The 20,819-nt window shown below is 36.9% G+C and overlaps 1 protein-coding gene and 1 long non-coding RNA gene across 3 annotated transcripts in view; both read right to left on the bottom strand.

Moving 5' to 3' along the window:
* The window catches only part of LOC120625895 (general odorant-binding protein 70), a 43,370-nt gene extending 34,175 nt beyond the window's left edge, over nt 1-9,195 (bottom strand). For both annotated transcript variants that reach the window (XR_005658829.1, XM_039893154.1), the window contains exon 1: nt 8,991-9,195. Coding sequence is in view for 1 of the 2 variants with exons in the window: in XM_039893154.1 (XP_039749088.1) it covers nt 8,991-9,068 (78 nt within the window). In the remaining variant the exon portion in view is untranslated. The remainder of the gene's footprint in view (nt 1-8,990) is intronic.
* Nucleotides 9,196-14,935: 5,740 nt separating this feature from the next.
* Nucleotides 14,936-16,999, bottom strand: LOC120625553. Its single transcript, XR_005658816.1, has 3 exons — nt 16,938-16,999; nt 15,309-15,435; nt 14,936-14,964 (listed from the first exon to the last, which is right to left on the bottom strand). It is a non-coding gene; the product is annotated as an uncharacterized LOC120625553 (long non-coding RNA).
* Nucleotides 17,000-20,819: the final 3,820 nt, after the last annotated feature.

Genomic DNA, 20,819 nt, shown 5'->3' with positions numbered 1-20,819 from the left:
TTGGTTTATTTTATTAATTGAAGCTACTTTCAACGGCATAAATGAATTAATTTCTCTGCGAAGACTTCCTTTTTCATACGAAAGCTAACTCTAAAGATTGAGCAATGATAGTTGGAAACAATAGCTGTATAGGTAATATATCTAGCTTTAACGTGACATGTAACGTGACATGAAAATTTGTTCGTTTAGACATGATATCGAGAAGTTAGTCGAATATTTGTATAACAAAATACACAGGTATTTCCATAACTCGTGAAACTAAGTAATAGTAATTACGATAAAAATAAAATCCAAATCAAATATTACTACTATATGTACTACTATATGTACTATACTATATGTACTATATGTATGTGTATAATATTACTACTTTATTGAAAGAGTTTTTGAACAATGTCATCATCATCACTGCTCCTACATCATTTGGAGGGTGCTCCAAAAATTCGTAATAAAAATATATCCAGATATTTTCACCAATAGTGAAAATAGTAATCACAACAAGTATGATGTAAAATATTTCTATTGCCACAGATTCTTTTTAGTTTCATCGTCATCATCATTATTATTATACCAAACGATCAACCTCCAATGCTTGCACGTCTTTTAGGAGATCAAATTTCCACGGTTTCGTGCCGCTTAGATACGTCCAACGTCTCTGCGACTTATTTTATTTTGATAGCTATTTCGGAAATCTCCCAACGCTACCCATATCGGTGCGAGGTCGCCATTCCAACATAGACCCTGCGTCCATCGGTTCTTCGAGTTACGACACTTCAGCTTTGCGACTCGTATTGAATCGTTCTTGAACAATATGGGAAGACTTAAATAATGTTTTGTATGCGACATTTTGCGGCTCGATTGAGTCATAGACGCCACGTGGGCGCAACCTTGCTAACTCATTTATAGACATACAGCCTATATAAGGCTTGATGTGGGTCGGTGACGTTAACTTAGCCAGTTTCAAATCCGCTATGCTGATAGCTAATTTTTTCTTATTGGTCGATAGCGGGACTTATTTTGGGGCATAGCCTCATCATTATTGCCAGAACCAATCCTGGGTACATAACTCTTTCATAAGAGAGGAATGTAAAGAACTTTGACCCATCACATTGCTCAAGGCCTTTGTATTCTATTTTATGTTATTGATACTAACCAGGACTATGGCTTAAACCCCAACCGAGCCCCAGCAGTCGGTTCGAGTGGTTAGTAGACATCCGGGAAGTACAAAATGGGTTCCCCGTGTCGGCCGTGTTGTGTTTAGTTTGAGTATACCCCCTTTTGAGGGGGGAGACCCACATAACCTCCATTCTGCCCAATAAAGCTTTTGCACCACGCCAAAAGAAAAAGGTTAACAAACTGAAATGGAAAAAACAAGGTATGCCGTAGCAGCAAAATGGGGGGGTCGACGAACAGGGGATTACTGAGCCTCCAACTTGAAAGCTACAGCTACGCTATAAGAGTGAGTATTCGAAGCTTTTTAGGGTGAATTGAATTTAAGGAATGGGCGAGATATAAAGATCCCGAAGGCTCACCACAAGATTGAACGGCTTAGAATGCTCTCCGAAGCACACGTTTCGCTGTACCATCGTGCTTGTAGCCCCGAAAAGTAAGTGTGATCAGTCAGTCAACAATGGCATCGTTTTATTTTTCGCATTGTTTGTAGCTCATTAACCCAAATGATTTCAACGGCGTAACGCGTGCTGGTTGGCGAGCAAAATAACGCTCTTCCAGCAGGAGCTTGAAGGAAGATTGGAATGACGGGGCTGCGAGCGGTGTTTAGTTCGCACCCCTCCGAGGTCGGGATGTGAGCGCACGTCCGGATGACGTCAGAAATCGGAGAAATCCTTTTAGCCGGCGAAGACACTGTGCAGAGGTTGATTTTGTGTCCTGATAGGAAGCGTTGTCGGTAGTGATCTGATTGTCAGGGTCTTTAGGATATGTTTAGGCCTCCTTTTGTTGAGAATGGCGCTAAAGTTGGGTAAGTAAAAAGAAACCGCAAATATGAAGGGTTATCGGATGTAGATGGCATCGTAGGCAATCGATTGAAGTCGGTGCGGTCAAAATATCCCACCAGAAAAAACAGCTGAAGTATTTTGTAGGGTTTTCTAAATAACCACGGACTTACGTCTCCTGCGATAAGCGACTAACTGGATCTCCTTTTAGTTTGACTGTCCACCTAATAGGATACACTTTAAGACCCAAATATCCATAAGTTTCGAGACCTATATGCCCCACCCATAGCCAATATGACGTCGCAATTTGTTGAGATTTTATCGAGCAATCAGAATAATATTAGATATGCCATATAATTTCCATGCCCAAGAATAATTTGCTTATAGATGGAAAAGCAAATTTTACGTAACCAGCAACCAGTTACGTCAGTTGTCGTCAGCACAGTCTTCCTAGCTGTGAAATTGTCTATTGCCATCTTGCCTTGTCCAATTAAATTTTGATTGCGTTGTGGTGTACCGCAGTTGAAAGCTTGTCGATGTTTTAGTTAACATCCATTAAAAGCTTAAGGAGCTGTTTTAGTATATTCAATTGATATTTTTTCCTTATAACATCATTATTATATCGTGAGGAACCTAGAGGGCATGCGTATCCTCTTAGAATGAGAAAGGTTTTAGCTGTACACCACTGCGCTGGCTACTTAGTAAACTTCACACACCTTTGAAAACTAACAGACATGGAGGTTCCTTCATCACTTTTTCCTTAACCGTTAAAGCAAGCGATATTTGGATTCCTTAACTTAAAATGGCACATAACTCTGAAAAGTTAGAGGAGAGGTATCTAACTCGGTACCCTCAAAAGGTAGGCCGTACCTTTCTCCCTAACTTCTAGGCTATCGTCGCTTTGCTTTAAAATATAATATAATCAATTTTAAATATTAATAATATTACCTTTCCTCTCCAAAACTGAGCCTATGTAAGGAGTGAGTACGACATCAGTCTCGGACCTCTTCTTAGTAATGGGTGACGGGGAATCTTTCAAAAAACAAGATACTTTTAGGGGAGAAATCGGATCATGTGAGATTTCTAACTCCCAAGGTGGCCGCCCTCAGCAGTCTTCAGGAGGCTCGAAATGTATTTAGAACCCACCAATCTCCCCTGCAAAACGCTATCGGCCATCCCAGAGAAAGGACTATAATATGAATAGTCTTTGTTTTGAATTGTTGGAGTGTATGTGTAAAGGACTATATGTGTATTATTATTCATACCTCATTCTCTCTCTCTATTTATTTTCTCAATTATTCTTATTATTATTTTAATTCATGTTACATTAAGATAATCATCACATCAACCCATTACCGGCCCACTACATTGGTGGATTCTACACACTTTTGAGAACATTATGTAGAACTCTCAGGCATGCAGGTTTTCTTACGATGTTTCACTTCACAGTGATATTTTAATTACTTTAAACGCACATAACTTAGAAAAGTTAGAGATACGAGCTAGGGTTCGAACTCCGCTCCCCGAAAGAGAAGTAGAGCTCCTACCCAATGCGCTATCACCGCTTCTCTGTCCATTAGGACACAATGCCTAAAAGCAATTCAATATATTTAAAATATAACAAATGTGTATGGCACGTAAATATTTATCTAGGTATATAAAATTACGACATATTTGGATGAGGGAATAACATGACATTTTAAATTCTCCTTACCACTCACAATCCTCATACATTGTTAATGAACCAATTCTTAATTGTCTTTTGGCAGTTTTATTCAGTTAATGAATATATGAATGGATAATTTTATTTATTAAAGCAAGTTTTGGTGCACCGTAGGAACAAAAATTTGTGAGCGTGTTGTATCTATTTTTCAGTGGTAGAAGAGCTCGTCCGGTGAAGTACTCCAGCCATGCTTATTTCTGCCGTGTTCCGGCTTAGTTATGCCTAAGGTTGATAAACAGTCTGTAGTACAGGTTCCTAGCATGCCAAGCGAAGTATTGCTCTGGTTATACGATAGTTTTCAAATAAATTTTCTTCTGGGATAGAACCCCCTAGAAGGGGATTTCCCCATCTGGGAAATCCCCCTTCGGGGATAGAACATCCCACGCAGAACATCTCACGTACCATCCCAATTTAAATAAATATACTACGACAATACACACATCGCCATCTAGCCCCAAAGTAAGCGTAGCTTGTGTTATGGGTGTTATTATATTCATAAAAGCTGATGAATATTTCATCAGCTTTTATGAATATAATACACATAAATACTTATAATATACAGATAAACACCCAGACACTAAAAAACATTCATGTTCATCACACAAACCCACGGCCTTGGACTCAGAAAGCAGGGTCGCTGCCCACTGCGCCACTCGCCCGATAATTTGGGATTTCCCCAATTCGCACTGGGCTAGCGTGGTGTGGACTACGGCCTTATCTCCTTCTCATTATGGGAGGAGACCCGTGCTCTGTAGTGGGCCGGTAATGAGTTAATGTGATGATGATGGTGATGATTTTTTTTTTTCTAGTCCTGTTGAAAACTTCGGCTGTGGCTTACCCAATCCTAAGAGACGTGCCGTCAGAATGCAAGTAAGAGCTAACTTGTAGAGGTATAAAAAAAATAGTCACTCCAAAACGATGCTCGGTGGTCACTAGACGCAGTCTACATATCGCAGGATTTTCAAACAGAAGAGTCGTAACGCAAAACAAACGAACAAGGTCACGGCAAATAGGAGCATCCATAACGCGTTCACTTTCTCCCGCATTACCACGCACCGGTTGTTTAGATGTACTCAACTGGTAATATTCATTTTTTTCCGACGACCTGTCTGGCGCAGTGGTGTGTCTTTTTAAGCTGGTGTACATTACACCAGTCCGGACACTTTATTACCTATAGCTTTACGATAATTCCTCTTTCATAACATAAGTACTTATTAGCTTGGTTTAACTTCTTTGGTTGACGAGTTTAACTACGAATTACGAAGTCTAGCGTTCTATTCCAATTTTAAAATATAAAAAAAAAAATCGACCTGCAATGTACCTTTTTGAAAATTTGTAGGTTACTGTAGGTTAAATAATAATTCGCTTTATTTTGTAAAAACGTCGCTCCTTGTGCTAAATAACTTGCATGAGTAGCCGATTAGCGTTCGGAGACATAACTTAAAATCCTAAGCCTGTGCTAGTTTAAAGTCATTTTCTGCCATAAGAGTGCAAATACAACGATGCTTTCCGAATACTCATGGGCCTACCGCGGTATTGCAGCGCTTCGACAATGTTCGCCGAATCGGGAGTGCCTGACTTTTATTGTATTGTTAGAGCTCGTGTAGCATCCTTTTGGGAAAGGATTAGGAACTCTTACAATGGAATACTTAGGGTCGTCTGTGAGGGGATGCCGAGTCCTATTTCAGACTATTGGCTGTCTGTTCATCGGGACTGGAACAAAAAATAAAATAAGAACCTATGACATCTGAAATAAGTTTATTAACTATTTCAGTTAGATGTAAGTTTTAATGTATAAATTTAATTATAGATTTCTTTGTATATAAAAGCTGATATATGGGTTTATCTGCCTTTAAATAAAAACTTTATTATTATTATTATTATTAAGGGAATTTTGTTAAACTTTGCTTTTGCATATAGAATAGAATTTGTTTATTTACCAGAACAACACAAACAGACTTACATAAGAGTAACGTAAAATTTTATACTTTAATTATTAATAGCTTAAGTCTATGATGTGTCGTGCCAATAAAAAGGTTCTGACTCAGCTTAATGTTCCGGATACTAATGTACCCACAACGCTGGTATTCTGTCAGTACCTATTTAGTTGAGGGAAGTCCAGTTATGAAATCACATATTAAAAACAAAAAATATGAACTTTATAAAAGAAAGTAAACTTCATAATGGAAAGGAGTTGAAAATTCATTTTCATTGAAGTAGTAATGGAAAAGTATGTTAGTCAGATAATAATTTTAAGTTTTAGTAGTTATTATTGTAAGATAGTGCCACATTAGATTTTTGAATGTTCAGTAGATAATAGCGATATAATTTTTTAAAGCAAAACTTTGATTTGGCATTTCTAAAAGGTGGTGGGATGTCGTTCCAGCATTTGGTGGCAATATATATAAATCTACCACGAAATACTGCATACTTGTGGAGTGGCATCTATAGTGGTGGGCTGGTGGCGCTATAGTTCTTTTACCATAGCTCTAGGATCGCGCCAAATTAATTTTAATAATTTTACTAATTTTTTTAATTATTAATTTTCAGGTTTTCGTTTGCATTTCTAGCTCTGGTATTTCCTATTATGATCTTATGAGATGGATCTTAATATATTATAGAGATAGTTGTAATATATAGGTATAGATAATATGTTCCTAATTATAAAATATAAAAAAATCCTAAATTTATGTTCCTATCTAATATAGTAATACATAGAATAATTTTGTAAAAGATTATTGAAATTATTGTTGATCCTATTATAATATTAAGGATGACAAGTATAATAAAAAAGCATGGAGTTAGAGCAATTCATAGCTAAATACTTATTTGACTGTGAGATGGTGATGATAATAATAAACACCGGCTGATTTCTTTGTAGGCTCTTCTTAGAACGGGGTGTGTTCAGAACCCTACTAGAAGAAGTTAACGAATGTAGTTATCAACATCACCTTTAACATTAATGGTAACATATAACCTATATGTATGAATGCTTCATAAGTGTCTTATAGGTCTACATGAATAAAACCTTTTTGAATTTGAATTTGATACTTTCCTGTTCCAAGTATACTTCGTAGCCAAGTTTAGTATTCGGTCTTTCGGAAATTATTCTCATAATGTGCACATTATGAGCACTCTAGGAAACATGTTACCCTAGTACTTTTCTAATTCAAAAAAATAAATCAAAATATGATTTCTACAATTGTAAAGCTTATATCGTTTTTAAAGGAACACATCGTGAGGAAACCTGTATGCCTGAGAATTCTCCACCATGGTCTTAAAGGCATGTGAAGTTCACCAATCCGCACTTGACAAGCATGGTGGACGGCCCAAGCCTTTCTCATTCAAAGAGGTCCGTACTTTGAATGAGAACCGTACCCCGTTAGTGGGTCGGTTATGGGCCGACAATAAGGATGCTGATGAAATCGATGTAGGTGTAAATTGCAATAAAAAAATATGTCGACATTTGGAAAACTAGACTGATTGGTCTACCGACGCAGTGTTGTGTAAATAAATCGAGTTTTTATTGACACACGCGTCTTCAAATGCGCTATATTTTTCCGAAGTACCCAGAAAGTGCCCTTGTCATATAATCTAATTTTTTTTAACTAATTTTTGATCATCACAGCCGCAGCTCCCTCAAAAAAGTCCAATAAGAAAATTATCATAAGTCAAAGACAAACCTTCCTATAACGTACCTATTTGTCTTTTAAAATTATTTTTTCTCTATGGATTTACCTACACGGGTCATCCTTTATGAGCATATTTCGGGGGATATAGATTAAACATGGTTTAATTCCTCATCATTAACTTGTCGGAATTATGTTTGGTTTTAATTTAAGCAAATAAAATATATATACTTGCTTTAACGGCGAAGGTACACAACGTGAGGAAACCTGCACGCCTGAGAGTTCCGATAGTGTACTCAAAGGCGTGTAAATCTACCAATTCGCTCTTGACCAGCGTGGTACACTACGGCCTACACCCTTCTCACTATCAGAGGAGACCCGTGCTCTCCAGGTTGGTAATAGGTTGAGGTTAATGATGAAAGAAATATGAATGTACATAATGTCTAATAATCTTATAAGAGTATGCCTTACATTATGCTTAAATGCGATGAGACATACTTTTAAGAAATAATGTGTTAACCTTCTAAATTCCAAAACAATTAGTCGAGATTATATCAACTCATACGTAGTTCTCGTGGGTAAATTGTCTCTGCAGCCTCTATCTAATATACTCGTTAAGTACCTATGTGTCGCACGCTTTCAAGGTTACAATAGAAACTGGAGCAGTATGTTCTCAAGCGAGTTGATCTATTTAAAATCGATTAAAAGCAAATATTCTATTGGTCAATTAATCGACCTTCGCTCGGAGCAAAAACTAATACTAAGCTACAAAAAAAAATCTTCCATGACATAGGATTGATTCAACTTCATTAAAATAGCATGTGTTTTAGAAAATTCGAATACGGTAGCTCTACTTTCCTAGTATTACTAGGCACTTATATTATAGATGCGAGAGTTTGCATGTAACTGTGTATGTTTATGTTTGTTACTCCTTCACGTCGCAACTCCGAAACATAAGCGTACAGATTTATACACCGCGGGTAAGTAGTAAAGTAAACTTTTACATGTTGAAAAAAGTTGTTAAACAAAAGTTTTCCTTGATTACTGTAAAGTTGCTACATACGAACCGTATATTTTTCCGGGATGAAAAGTAGTATAGTAATATGTTACTGCTATCGCTATGCAATAAAACAGTAAACCTTGAATCAGTAATAACATAAAAATACTATAGTTTATTGTTTGAAACAAGTACAATAAAAGTGGTATACTAAAAGACACCACAGTAATCAGTTAAATGAGCTGATCAATTGTTACACCAGTGCTCCTTGGAAGCAGAATAAACCAACAGAAAAGAACATACTTTCGCATTTATAATAATATATTTAATAGTAGTTAGTGCCTGAAGAATATGTAAGGGATTTTCTTTCTTTAAAAATATTACAACATAAAGCCATAATTTTGATGTAAAAAATTGCTTTGCCAGTACGATGCGTGCCCCAATTTTTATTTTGGCTTCTTTACTCCGTATCCCTGTAAAATCTAAACGATTTGATATTTTTTTAGTAGATTACATTACTAATGTAATCTACTAATAATGCAGAAATCCGGGGAAATGTGGGGGTTTGAGCTAAAGCGTATACAGTACCTACTACAGTATATAATTACACGTTTATAACTTTATAATTATTGAATATTAATTGAAATATTTCGTGAGAAATATTCATATGGGTTTTTTTTAATACTTACACTTTCTCCCGATATAGCACTGTCACTTAGCAGAACGCCAAAAAATATATAAAGGCAGCACAGAACTTTACGAATCATTTCGAATTTCAAACACAATCACGGTAAACAATGATTAATTTTTATTATCTGTAGTTATGTTACACGATTTTTAAATATCGAACAATTATTTATCGCCGCGTGAAGCGAAAGGCGCGCGAACTCAATATGAAACTTGGTCTGTGAGTGCGGTGATTTTTGAAAGGCCCGCGTAGGTGGGTTTCGCGCCTGTTTCATGCAGTCTTATTATTATCTGTGGTGACACTACGTTTTGTTTCTGCAATATGTCATAGATTATGATCTTTCAAGGGAAAGTTAATGTTGCAATACACTTGTAAAAGATGGCTTTATGCCAATAATAAAATAAGCCATGTAATGAATACCTTATTTACATACCTCTATTATACCTTGTCCATAAGGAACCTTAATTAGATTACTTACTAATTATTGTATCATTTACACCCGCGAGAGGAGAAGGGGTGCCGACAACTGCATTCTGATCTACCATCACCATACGGCATTAAACTAAGTAACATATATTTTTTTTATATTACGTATATAATTTGAATAATTACAGAAATATAAGATATTTGCGAAAAAAGAATAACCTTGGGCGCTGAGAAAAAAAATATTTGGGCGAGTTCTATTTTTAAATTTTTTACTTTATAAAATTGCAACCTTAGTTGTTTGATAAAAACACGTAATACAAGTTTTATTTTAAATTCTTTCAGTAAGTTACTTTTCTTTAAGTTACACTAGGATAGTTTTCTAAAAATTGAAAAGAGTAGAAAAGATGGATTGCAATAATTGATCGCTCAGTAGTTTAAAAGATTCTTCCCAAGATTTCTGATGTGTTCTTAATCACAATAGTTGAAACAAGAAATGGTTACGGCGGGAAAGTTATCAATCTAACAATCGTGCATAGGAACCTACCTTTTAACGAAGAAAGAAAATTCTTTATTTGTGGCAAGATTGGACAACTTAAAACTAGCTTTTGTTCGCGGCTTTGTGTACGTTAAATTCAATTCACCTCTAACTTTTCAGAGCTGGGCGTTTTTAATCTAATCAATTTAAATGTCACTTGCTTTAACTGTGACGAGACTTGTATGCCTGCGAGTTCTCTAAAACGTTTTCAAAGGCATGTGAAGTCCAAGCATTTGTCCAGCCTGGTGGATTATGCTCTTAACTCTTCTTATTCTGAGAGGAGATTTGTATTAAGTATGTAATGGGTTAATTCAGTGATGATGATGACTGTAAAATAACTAATAAAACTGGTATTATACTCTCTTGCTAGTTATATCCATAAGCACATCCCGCTCGCTTCGTTCCTTAACCTCGGATCCCAGTCCACAGTTGACGTTGACAGTCGACAGCTGACAGCTGTCATTTTACTCTCGTCCACTAGAACCTCTTTCTACAACCTACACACTACAATGACCATCGGAGCCCTACAATAAATGGGGTTTATAGGCCCTATACACTAATATTACCGCTGTCAGTCGATTTTGTTTCCAGGGAACTAAACTTTGACGTACTGATACATTTTATTAGTTCCAAAGACAATCGTATGTCACATTGATCATTTTAAATGAAGACAAAATTTGAGCTGCCATTTGTATAGGGGCAGTCAGTTCAGTAATAACAGAGTTAGATAGAGCAGTATTTTTTTAATTATTCCGATACAAGTTAGCCCATTAACTATAATCTCATCTGGTGCTGAGTGATGATGCAGTCCAAGATAATAGCACGCGAACCTGTTAAGGGCATGGTAGTTGAACCCATAACCCCAATCGGTATCGTACCGGAACGCTAAATCGGATGACGGCGCGTCTTTGTCAGTAGCGTGGTAACTAGCCATGGCTGAAACCTCCCATCAGACCAGACCAGTGAAATTCAGAAATTATAAATTCCCAAATTTTACCCAACGAGAATGGAACCCGTAACCTTCCTACCAACCTCATAAGACCACAGCGGTTTTTATTGCGCCAGAAAGGTCGTCGGAAATTAGAAGAAACTTAATAGAGGTCAACTGTCCGATATCTAGTGCATTATTACTCAAAGCTTAGAATACCTTAATTATACCTTTATGAAACACTATTATACTTACTTAGTTGATAAAAATCGTTATGAAGCAAGAACCGCCTTAAGTAGGGCATATGGCTGCAAAAGTGCATATATACAGTCTAGATTTTCTCTTTGTGAAACCTACGTTTAACTAGATAATAGATATGAGAAATATAGCGTCACGCGATGATTTACTGATAAAAATGTTATGTAACTTAACATGGCTTACTCCAATTTTATATTTGCTACAACCTTTTATAGATTCTCACATTTAAGGAAATTGAACTTAGACCGGGATAATCTTCTATATATATAAAAGAGAAAGTGTGTGGTTATGTTCCGTATAGGTTCCGAAACGGCTTTACCGATTTCAATGAAACTTTCAGGGAATCTCCGGATTGACCTGGCGAGTAATCCTGTAAAGTTTGGTGACGATCGGAGCACTCCTATTTTTGAACTGTCAAACTGTCAAATACAGCTTTTATTTGCTATGATGATATTCTATTGTTGGGTGTACATGGGTGTAGATAATGATCTTCACCCGCTCGAGAAGAGAATAGAAGAAAATGAATACGGAGAGAAATAAATGATTTAATATATTATGAGACTTTAATGCTGTAAGTTTAAATAAAATAAAGCAAAATCTAGCCCGGCGAAGCGGGCTGGGTACGCTTGTATTAAAGAGATATTTGATATCTCCAACCTTTTATCGGCTTAGCAAGCTCAGGTTAACTGAGCATTGTAAAAATGGCGCTAAGCAGCATTGTTGCTATGCTGTGTTCTGAAGGCGTGGTTGCCAGTGTAAGGCACGTGAGACTTAACACTTACGCCTCAGACAGGGCGGCGTGTAGCAGGACGTGCTCCTTGCATGCCCTGTGAAGTTTCGCTCTCCTTGTAGGCAACGACGGACTGGCGCAGTCGGCAGCGACACTGCTTTCTAAGTCCAAGGCGGTTCGGTTACCTAAACTGGAAAATCTTTGTGTGAAAAATATCAATGTTTCTCAGTGTCTGGATGTTTATCAGTATTGAATATTATATTATGAAAATTAAGCTAAATTTGCTATAGTATGTTTTTTTATTTAGTTCTCTTACATTACGATATTTTATATGCTTATCATTATTTATTTCGTAAAATCCGTAAGCCCTGCTTCTTTTATTTAATATATCGACGGGCTGTTCTTCCTACTCTGTTACTATCGTGGATAAATTTAACATCGTGATTTGTCCTAAGTACAAGAACTAATACCTCAAGCTATCAATCAGCTTAAGCTTATCGGGAAATTGTGAAATAAACCTTAAAATGATAAAGGTAAGTATAAAAAATCATTTAATCATTTTTATTTTGAATAATTGGAACTTTATCATTTCTGGGCTTTTTATGTCGATCAGTTATTTTGCTACTGCTTGGTGTAACTTTAAGCGTATTAATGGCCTGAATAGATCGGAGCCTCCGTTCTGACGTCAGCGTTGAGCGTCTAGAATTATAGTATTCTTCGATCTCTTGCAGCGTAAGGTCTTTAGTTTCTGGAAGGAAGAAATATAGGAAGATGCAACCTGAAAAAAGGCAGATGATGTTAACGTCTGTGGCAGATGTGGTGAGTTGAGCTACAATGATTTTGATGAATGATGCAGAAAGTCATTGTCATTTTCTTCAGCCTAATGACGTCAACAGCAGGGCACAGGTAATATCTCGATTTGAGAGAGGGTTTTAGAGCTGAGATGTACCACGCATACTTCTTTACGGGTTGGTGGGCTATATTAGGATTAAATTCAAAATTCAATATTCATTCCTTTCAAGTAGGCGTAATATAAGCACTTTGAAACGTCAAGTCTGTCTGTGTGTAGTGACCCTACCACCGGTTCGGCAGATTCTACCGAGAAGAACCTCCGAACCGGAGAGAGAGAAGAACCGGGTTGCTCTTCCATCCAATATCAACAATTTATATTTTGCATTTTTAAATTATTACTTATCACATTTCAAGATTATCAGATATTAGTGATGAAAGCTATAACGGCGGTCCGCATTTGTTGAAAACCTCATTGTTGTGTGGAGTCTAACGGGGACGTTTTAAAAGTGTCAACTTACAGAGTAAAGAAGCTGTGCCAAATGCAATGATCAAGTGCGCAAATCCAAGCAAGTTTCTAAGGTACGGATAACATTTGTTCGCAGTGAAGACAAATATATTTAAATTCGAAATCGTTATGCCTCCTAGTAAACCTCGTACCTGCAAAGTAATTAAAACTAATGTAACACAAGTAAATTGAACTGTTTACTCCGAAAATTCACCATCTTGTTCCTCTGTCCTAATTGTACCACAGAACAGCGAGACGACCAGAGTGGTGGCATCTTTATTTGTGTTGATATTTTTTTTCCACGTTTCTGATACCGTCTTTGAAATGCCATCACGGTTTCTTGCCACGTACAACTTGAGTGTCTTCATGCAAGGGTTAATAGGCATTTTATAGGCAAGACTGCTCCAACCTAGACCTCGACAGGCATGTCTGTCGTCAAGGGGTTTCACGGGTAACAGAGCCGTTAAAACCAAAACTCCATACGAAAAGTTACTAGTTTCAACTAAAAAATTATAAATACTTGTTGCAAAATGTAGCCAATCAAAACAGTAAGGGAAGTTTTCCCAGGGTATAAGGTTACAAACATATGATGTAACAACGAACCTTATTTCTGGAATTTTATGTTGAAGAGAAGATTAAAGCCTTCAAGAGTCATCAGGTGTTCTTATTTCAAATCTTTGAAACTTAGCACGTAACAATAATACCAATAACTATCCATCTAAACGGATCAGCCCACAGGTGGCACTTTTGATGCGTACATAAGAATTACACGGTAGTGAGATGATGGCGATAACCACATTCGTAAACTTAAAACTAAAGCTACGAGGGTCCCAAACGCGTCCCGGTCTAAGAAGAAGCCCACAACAAACTTAGCCGGGTGTTTTTTTTTTTTTTGTTATCACCATCTCACAATGTCATTTTAAATTATTAGAAGAGCAACCTGGTTAGAGCAATAATTTACACCCAAGCTTTTTTATCGTTTACGTAGTCCTTTATACTATAATAGGACTTTTCTATAAGCTTACGTTTAATACAAACTTTGAACTTTTTAAGAGACATCTCGAAGATGTCAATTGGTAGTTTATTGTAGAATTGTATGCAATGGTATGCAATGGATGATAGCGGGCTACCGGAGTATGGTAGTCATACCCATAATTGGTTTCTACGCGGTTTCGCACCGGAACACTAAATCGCCTAGCGGGACGTCTTTGTCGGTAGGTTGGTAACAAGCCACCGCCAAAGCCACCGACCAGACCAGAGAAATAGAATAGAAAAAACTCTGTGCAAAGGCAGCCTTATCGAACCCGGGACCTCAAACTTAAATTCAAATCGCTCACCGTTGCGCCACGGAGGTCGTCATAACTCTTAGATGATGATTAAAGCCATTTAAAGTTATGCTACCGATTCGGCGTTGCGTTATGTTTAGACTGAATACTGACTGATACATGAACACAAAATACCACACCTCGTGGCAAGAATTATAGACAAGTTAGGTTGTATGAGTTGCCTAGTGAAAATCGATTGGTGAAAGGTATATATACATATACCTTTTTTAGGAATGTTCTTAGATTACGCGTCAATAACTTAGGCATTGCCGTTAGTTAAAAGAATAGCGAGTTAGTGAAATAATAACTTACTTGTAACGGATAAAGTTCATAGAGAATCAAAGGCGGTAATGTATAGAAGCACATCCCGACGAATAACACGTAGAACATGAAGAGAATCTGCGGTACTACGGATGCTTTGTCCCAGTAAATGGTTAGTACACCGATCGCTATGTACACCACCCCAGCGCCTAAAGCTGAAATTTTTATTTTTTTTAATGTTCGTTTCACTATTTTGACGCCCGATTTGCAGACCTTACTTTCTGAGTCCTAGGCTGTAGGCTCTATTCCCACAACTGGAAAATGTTTGTGTAATGAACATGAATGTTTTTCAGTGTCTGGATCTTTATATGTATATTATAAGTATTTATGTATATTATAAGTATTTGTGTATTATTCATAAAAATATTCATCAGTCAACTCAGTACCCATAACACAAGCTACGCTTACTTTTGGGCTAGATAGGGTGTTGGCGTAGTATATATAAAAAAAAACTGCTTGCAAATAGCAGTCTTTTAATTTTTTAAGATAAGGTTATTACCTGAACTAATCGCCAAAGGCCTTCTTCCAGTATGGAAAATAAGGAAACCTCCGAAGAGGCCGGCAATGATTCTCGTGATGCCCAAAATAAAGTTTCCCAAATCGGCGTTGACAGTTGATTTAGTATTCTGTGAAACAATAATATAATTTACGCACAACGCAGATTATACCTGCGGAATGGCTTTCCATATAAGCAAGTAAGCATTGGTTTTCCTGAAAAATATAAGATATTTTCCACCAACGAACTAAAAAAATAGCACAAATAAATTTTTTACAGTTGAAAAATTGTAAAAAAACTTTTTTCCCACTCATATATATCAACACTCAAGAAATAATACTTCACAGGCTTTAGAGGTACATTATGTGCTATCTCTGAGACTTATGTGTGGAACCGAAAACCTAATAGTTTTTTTATAAACCACTGCCATAGTTTTGACTGAACGAAATCAGGTATAACCCTAACACTGTCACTTTATTACACGTCGCGTAGCATAGGTACTATGCGCGTGCCGGTCTTTTAACTTTAATAGGGTTATTATAAGTAAACTTATTGTTTTACAATGTTTCGAATTCGTTTGTATGGAACAATAAATATGCTTCTTTTGATTTAATGTGTTTAGGTTTAGGTTTAAAGACATTTATTCCCATAAAAAGACCTAAGTCACTTACATAGGAAACTTAGTTTTCTATAATAAATTAATACACTTCGCCATCAGACTAAACTAAATTCAATTTTACTATTATCTACTCATTCAATGTATTCGTCTTTAAATTTATTGGTATAACTTAATATATAAGAAGCTAATTTAGTTTTGAATACATTGAATGAGTTTACATTTTTTATAAGTATAGGTATTTTATTATAAAATTTGGCGCCTTCAAAGGTAAGGGATTTTTTACCATAATTTGTTCTTGTTCTAGGTAAGGTAAGGAAACTGGAACTGGAACAGGGTGATTCCTTATGAAATACTTATGCATCCTTCAATATTATTTCGTAATTCTGTTACACGTTGTATTCTCGTAGTATTGGGTTTTTCTATCAAGAAATTTTAAGTACAATCCCGGAGTCTGGATATTGGAGTGCTCTCCAAAGCACCACATGCCTCAGAGAGCACGTTAAGCTGTCGTTCCTGCGCCTGATCTCCTTCCGGCCATGGGTGAGCTGCCATCCCATCGGACTATGAGAGTGAAGGAGTCGAGAGTGTGCCTGAGTTCAAACACGAACTTGTGCACTATAATATCTCCTACGTAGTTGGAAAATCTCTCTCTCTCTCTCTCTATCTCTCTCTCTCTCTTTCTCTCTCTAATTGACCACCGTGGCCAACATCGTTTAGGGCAAATGTTGAGTGACATACAGCCTACCCTGATCGAAGACCCTCTACGTACATTACTATATTGTAATGTTTTTCGTTACATTTAAGTGTTAAAATATGAAAAAATTATAATTACTCTTACATAAAGATATTTTAATTTTGTTAAGTTACTTTTTCTTTTGTTTAACTGATATATTTTTTTTCTTTTTTCTAAACTGAAACTTCTAAAATAAGGTATACCTATATAAACCATACTTTACACTTAAAAATATTTTTACATTTGGGTAAGAAGAAATAGATGAGGTATCTTAAGTTACCTGTAACAAATCAACAGTCCACATGGATACAATAGACGCACCAGATAACTCCCCAAATAGCGTATAGGTAGTCATAAGCCAGAATGGTTTGCAGGAAGAACGCTTGCACAGAGCTGCCAACTGCTGCTTAAATGTTAATCTATAAACAAACAGAACAGCTGTGAAGCAGCTTTCTAACCAATAGGCCCGGTAAAAGGCAGAAAAAAAACATTATTAGGCTGGTGATAGCGGGAAACAACGATGCGGAACGTTATACCACATTTATTTTTTTATGGCTCTGATAGACACGACGTCTGAAAATAATACTGCCAGGCCGTGGGCCTCTAGGGCAGAACTTCGGTTTCCCATCCAAAGAGACCGAGTTTGATTAAAAATGCACCTCTAATGTGCGTTTTAGGCAATTAAAAATAACTTGCATTAACGGTGAAGGAAAACATCGTTAGAAGACATACATGCCTGTGGTGAGTTCTCCATAGAGTTCTCATAGGCATCTTAAATCTACCAATCCGCATGCTATGGCTACTGGAGACCCATCCCCTGTAGGGGGTGGTTAGTGTGTTGATGATGATGATGATGAAGGTGATTCGGGTTGAACCTCTGTTCTTTATCATTCAGTATTTAGATCTTGGAAGATTAAAAGTACTTATTACTTGCAAATTTCATTGTCGTGTTTGAATTCTACGAGATCGTTCAATTCGGCTTCTAGATTGTAACTTTTGGCCCGGAAATTCCTGAGGCAGTCTTCAGCGTCTGATATAGTGGCATGTTTCAGCATAAAATATGGCGTTTCGGGCAGCTTTAAGTTGATGATAAATAGTATTAAAGCATACGAAGCGTTCAAGTGACACAGAAAACTCCATTTCAGTATTGAACCTAGACCGGCCTGAAACAATAGTTAAAATTAAGTAACTTTTACTATATAGGAGTTAATAAATAAAGGAGAGAGGAGATAATAAGTTATCATCATCACAACCGATGGGCGTGAAATGCTAAAAAGATATTTTACGATTGGTATCAGAAACTAGATGACAAAATGCATATGGTATATAAACTAAATCATGGTGCTGATTTTTCCGACACCGATCCGATGATCATAGAAAGCCAAACGTGAGGACGGATCTATTCTCTTTGACTATAAGCTCTGTTAGGAACTATGTATATGTATTAGGTTACTTCAGTTGCGAACCGAGATATAGCACCTGCGGTGTTATCTCGGTTTGCAGCTGAGGTTATAGATTGATTTGCCAAGTGTTTAATGCAAAATTTACATAGTTTTTAACGTCATTTTATAGCTACCGAAATAAAAAACAAGCCTGCAAAGCGTGGTCTCAAAAATATATCTTAGAATACCGAAACTTGAATATCTTATAAGTTATAACTGGATACCTGGATTGTGATACCAGTTGCCATAGCAAGGTTAGGAAAAGATCCAACTATCCCTCGCATGTTTGGAAGACAGACTTCAGTCATGTAGACCCTCGGAGCGCTCAGCGCCAAACCAATTCCGAAACCAATCACAACTCTACCTGCAAAATGTCGTGATAGTTTTTTTTTTGAGCAGTCTATGCTGGTAACGGGTTTTTTTTTTGAGCAGTCTATGCTGGAAACCGATTAGGGTAGGTATAGACCTACCCTAATCGGTTTCTACATCATGGTTTCGACATCGGGCCGGAACGTTTAATCGCTAGGCGGCACGTCTTTGTCGGTAGGGTGGTAACCCGCCACGGCCAAAGCCTCCTTGACAAGACAGGAGAAAATTCTGAATTTTTAAATTCCAGTTAAAACAGCGCTCACCGCTGCGCAAGGCAGGTCGTAAAAATAGCCTCATATTTTTAACCAAAGTGCGTCTAGAGTTGGAAGGGCCAGGTCTCTTGTAGAAAGGGCCAGAAACTACAGCCTTTTACCGCGTTTCTCACAGTGTCGTCGGCGGCTGTGACCGTGTTGTGACCGTGACCGTAACGGTTATTATTGCAGAAGAATAAATGATTGTATTAATAATTCATAGATATGTACATTGAAATATATCCTTCATATTATTGAAAAAAATATATGCTGTGTATTTATCCTCAGCCAATTCATGTCCCATCCATGTTGTGCCCTGTCATATTGCATATAAGTGTCCTCTGTCATAAAAGCTATCACTGACCATTCAGCGATTTTGTCACAATGTTGTAATTGCGATCACAAATGTTATAATTTTAATCAGTAAGTTAAATCTAAAGCCAGGTGTAAATACGTAGTATATTCTTCACAAACCTAAAATAATATCTCGGGGGGTGCTTGCCATACCAGTATAAAACCATCCGAAAACAAGAGGTACGTGGCAATAGATAAGCATAGTGCGACGCCCGAATTTGTCTATCAAGTAACCGCCCAAAATGCAGCCGATTGGAGCAAACAGTGTTATGATACTAGCTGCAAAAAAACATCATATTTCATTATTTTTTTTACTTCTTCAATGGTAATAATAGCATAGAATGAGCATAAGCCTTTCCGAAACCATGGTCTTCGGTTTTTCTCATCCAGCTTGATGTTTCTTCTTTCGAGCGGCCTGGAGGTTGTCCCATACAAATCTGCAGTCACCAGAACGCATGTACCCAAACACCTACAACCTGTTCTCTTAGCCAGAAACTTAAATTTTAAATTCAGTAAATTTGCGATGAGTATCCAACTATATTCGTTTTATAGGATCAATATCAACAATTTGCAACTTAATGGAAAATTTACTGAATCTGAACTAATCGCAGGTGGGCTGGGAGCAGTCTTAAACCGACTAGGTCTTAAGAGATTATATTATATGTAACTTTACTAAGTATAACTTTACTTACCGATCCAGGATTCATCTGAAATTGACACTTTTATAGAGGAATCGGGTGCTTTCAATTGAGGTATAGCAACCGCTGAGAAACCGTACGCCAAACCAATGGACACCATTGTTAAATTAACCCATATACCGTAACCTAATTGTATCAAGGAAGTTCTCGTCCAGAAACCGGGGTCTGGATAGTTAACTACTAAACCTTTAGACGTCATTTAACTGGTTTAGAAAACACATTGTTTCTTAATTATATTTTAATATGGAGGGTGTGCGGTTTCCTTCTATTTATTTATTTTGACAAATCTTTCCTCCAATCCGATGTCATTTCATGAATAACTGTCCTTGATTAAATTCTTTTCAAATCTTTGTGTCTATGAATTTATTTTGACAACAAACTTTATAAAATTCTGTGAAACCTTATTCCACTGCTTGGCACATTTATTTCACAAAAATAAGAACAAACAGAATCCTCATTCAGCCATTACAGTTTGCAGTGCATTGTGTCCAAAAACAATGAAAACGCCCCGCGCACGTCTCTCTTTACACCCGCGGAATGTTGCCTGTTCACAAACTTTTTCCCATTTTATGGTAAACGTTTAAAACATTACAGGTAATATAATTGCTGTAAACTGCTAAAAGGTAAAAAGTGACTAAAGAATTTTTGATGCTTCAATATTAGTTATGTACGCGGTTTCGGTATGTTCTCTGTAATTCCTTGATTTTTTACTTTACTTAGGGAATTAATATAGAAACAAACTAAATTAGTATTCAATGCAGTAATGTGTTGGGTAAGCTTGCCTTTCAATATAAATTTGACAGGAAGGGTGTAATTTATTGGGAAAACGTTTTTACCTCCTAAATAAAATTTAGGCCAAGGCCACGGCGCAAAAGTTCCACGCTCAACATGTGACCGCTTCGTCAAGTTTGCGTCCTACGTTCGACCAATCACAAGACATTTTGGGGAAGAGTCATGTAAGAAGTAACACGCAGGATGCATACTTAGGCATTCTATAGTTGGATAGACAAAAATACTCTGATTATTCGTACTTACAAAGTTATTTAAA

The sequence above is a fragment of the Pararge aegeria genome, chromosome 8 (assembly GCF_905163445.1).
Source record: "Pararge aegeria chromosome 8, ilParAegt1.1, whole genome shotgun sequence".
Classification (NCBI taxonomy): Eukaryota; Metazoa; Arthropoda; class Insecta; order Lepidoptera; family Nymphalidae; genus Pararge; species Pararge aegeria.
The sequence above is the reverse complement of the archived record's forward strand: the minus strand, read 5'-3'. Positions and strand labels throughout refer to the sequence as shown.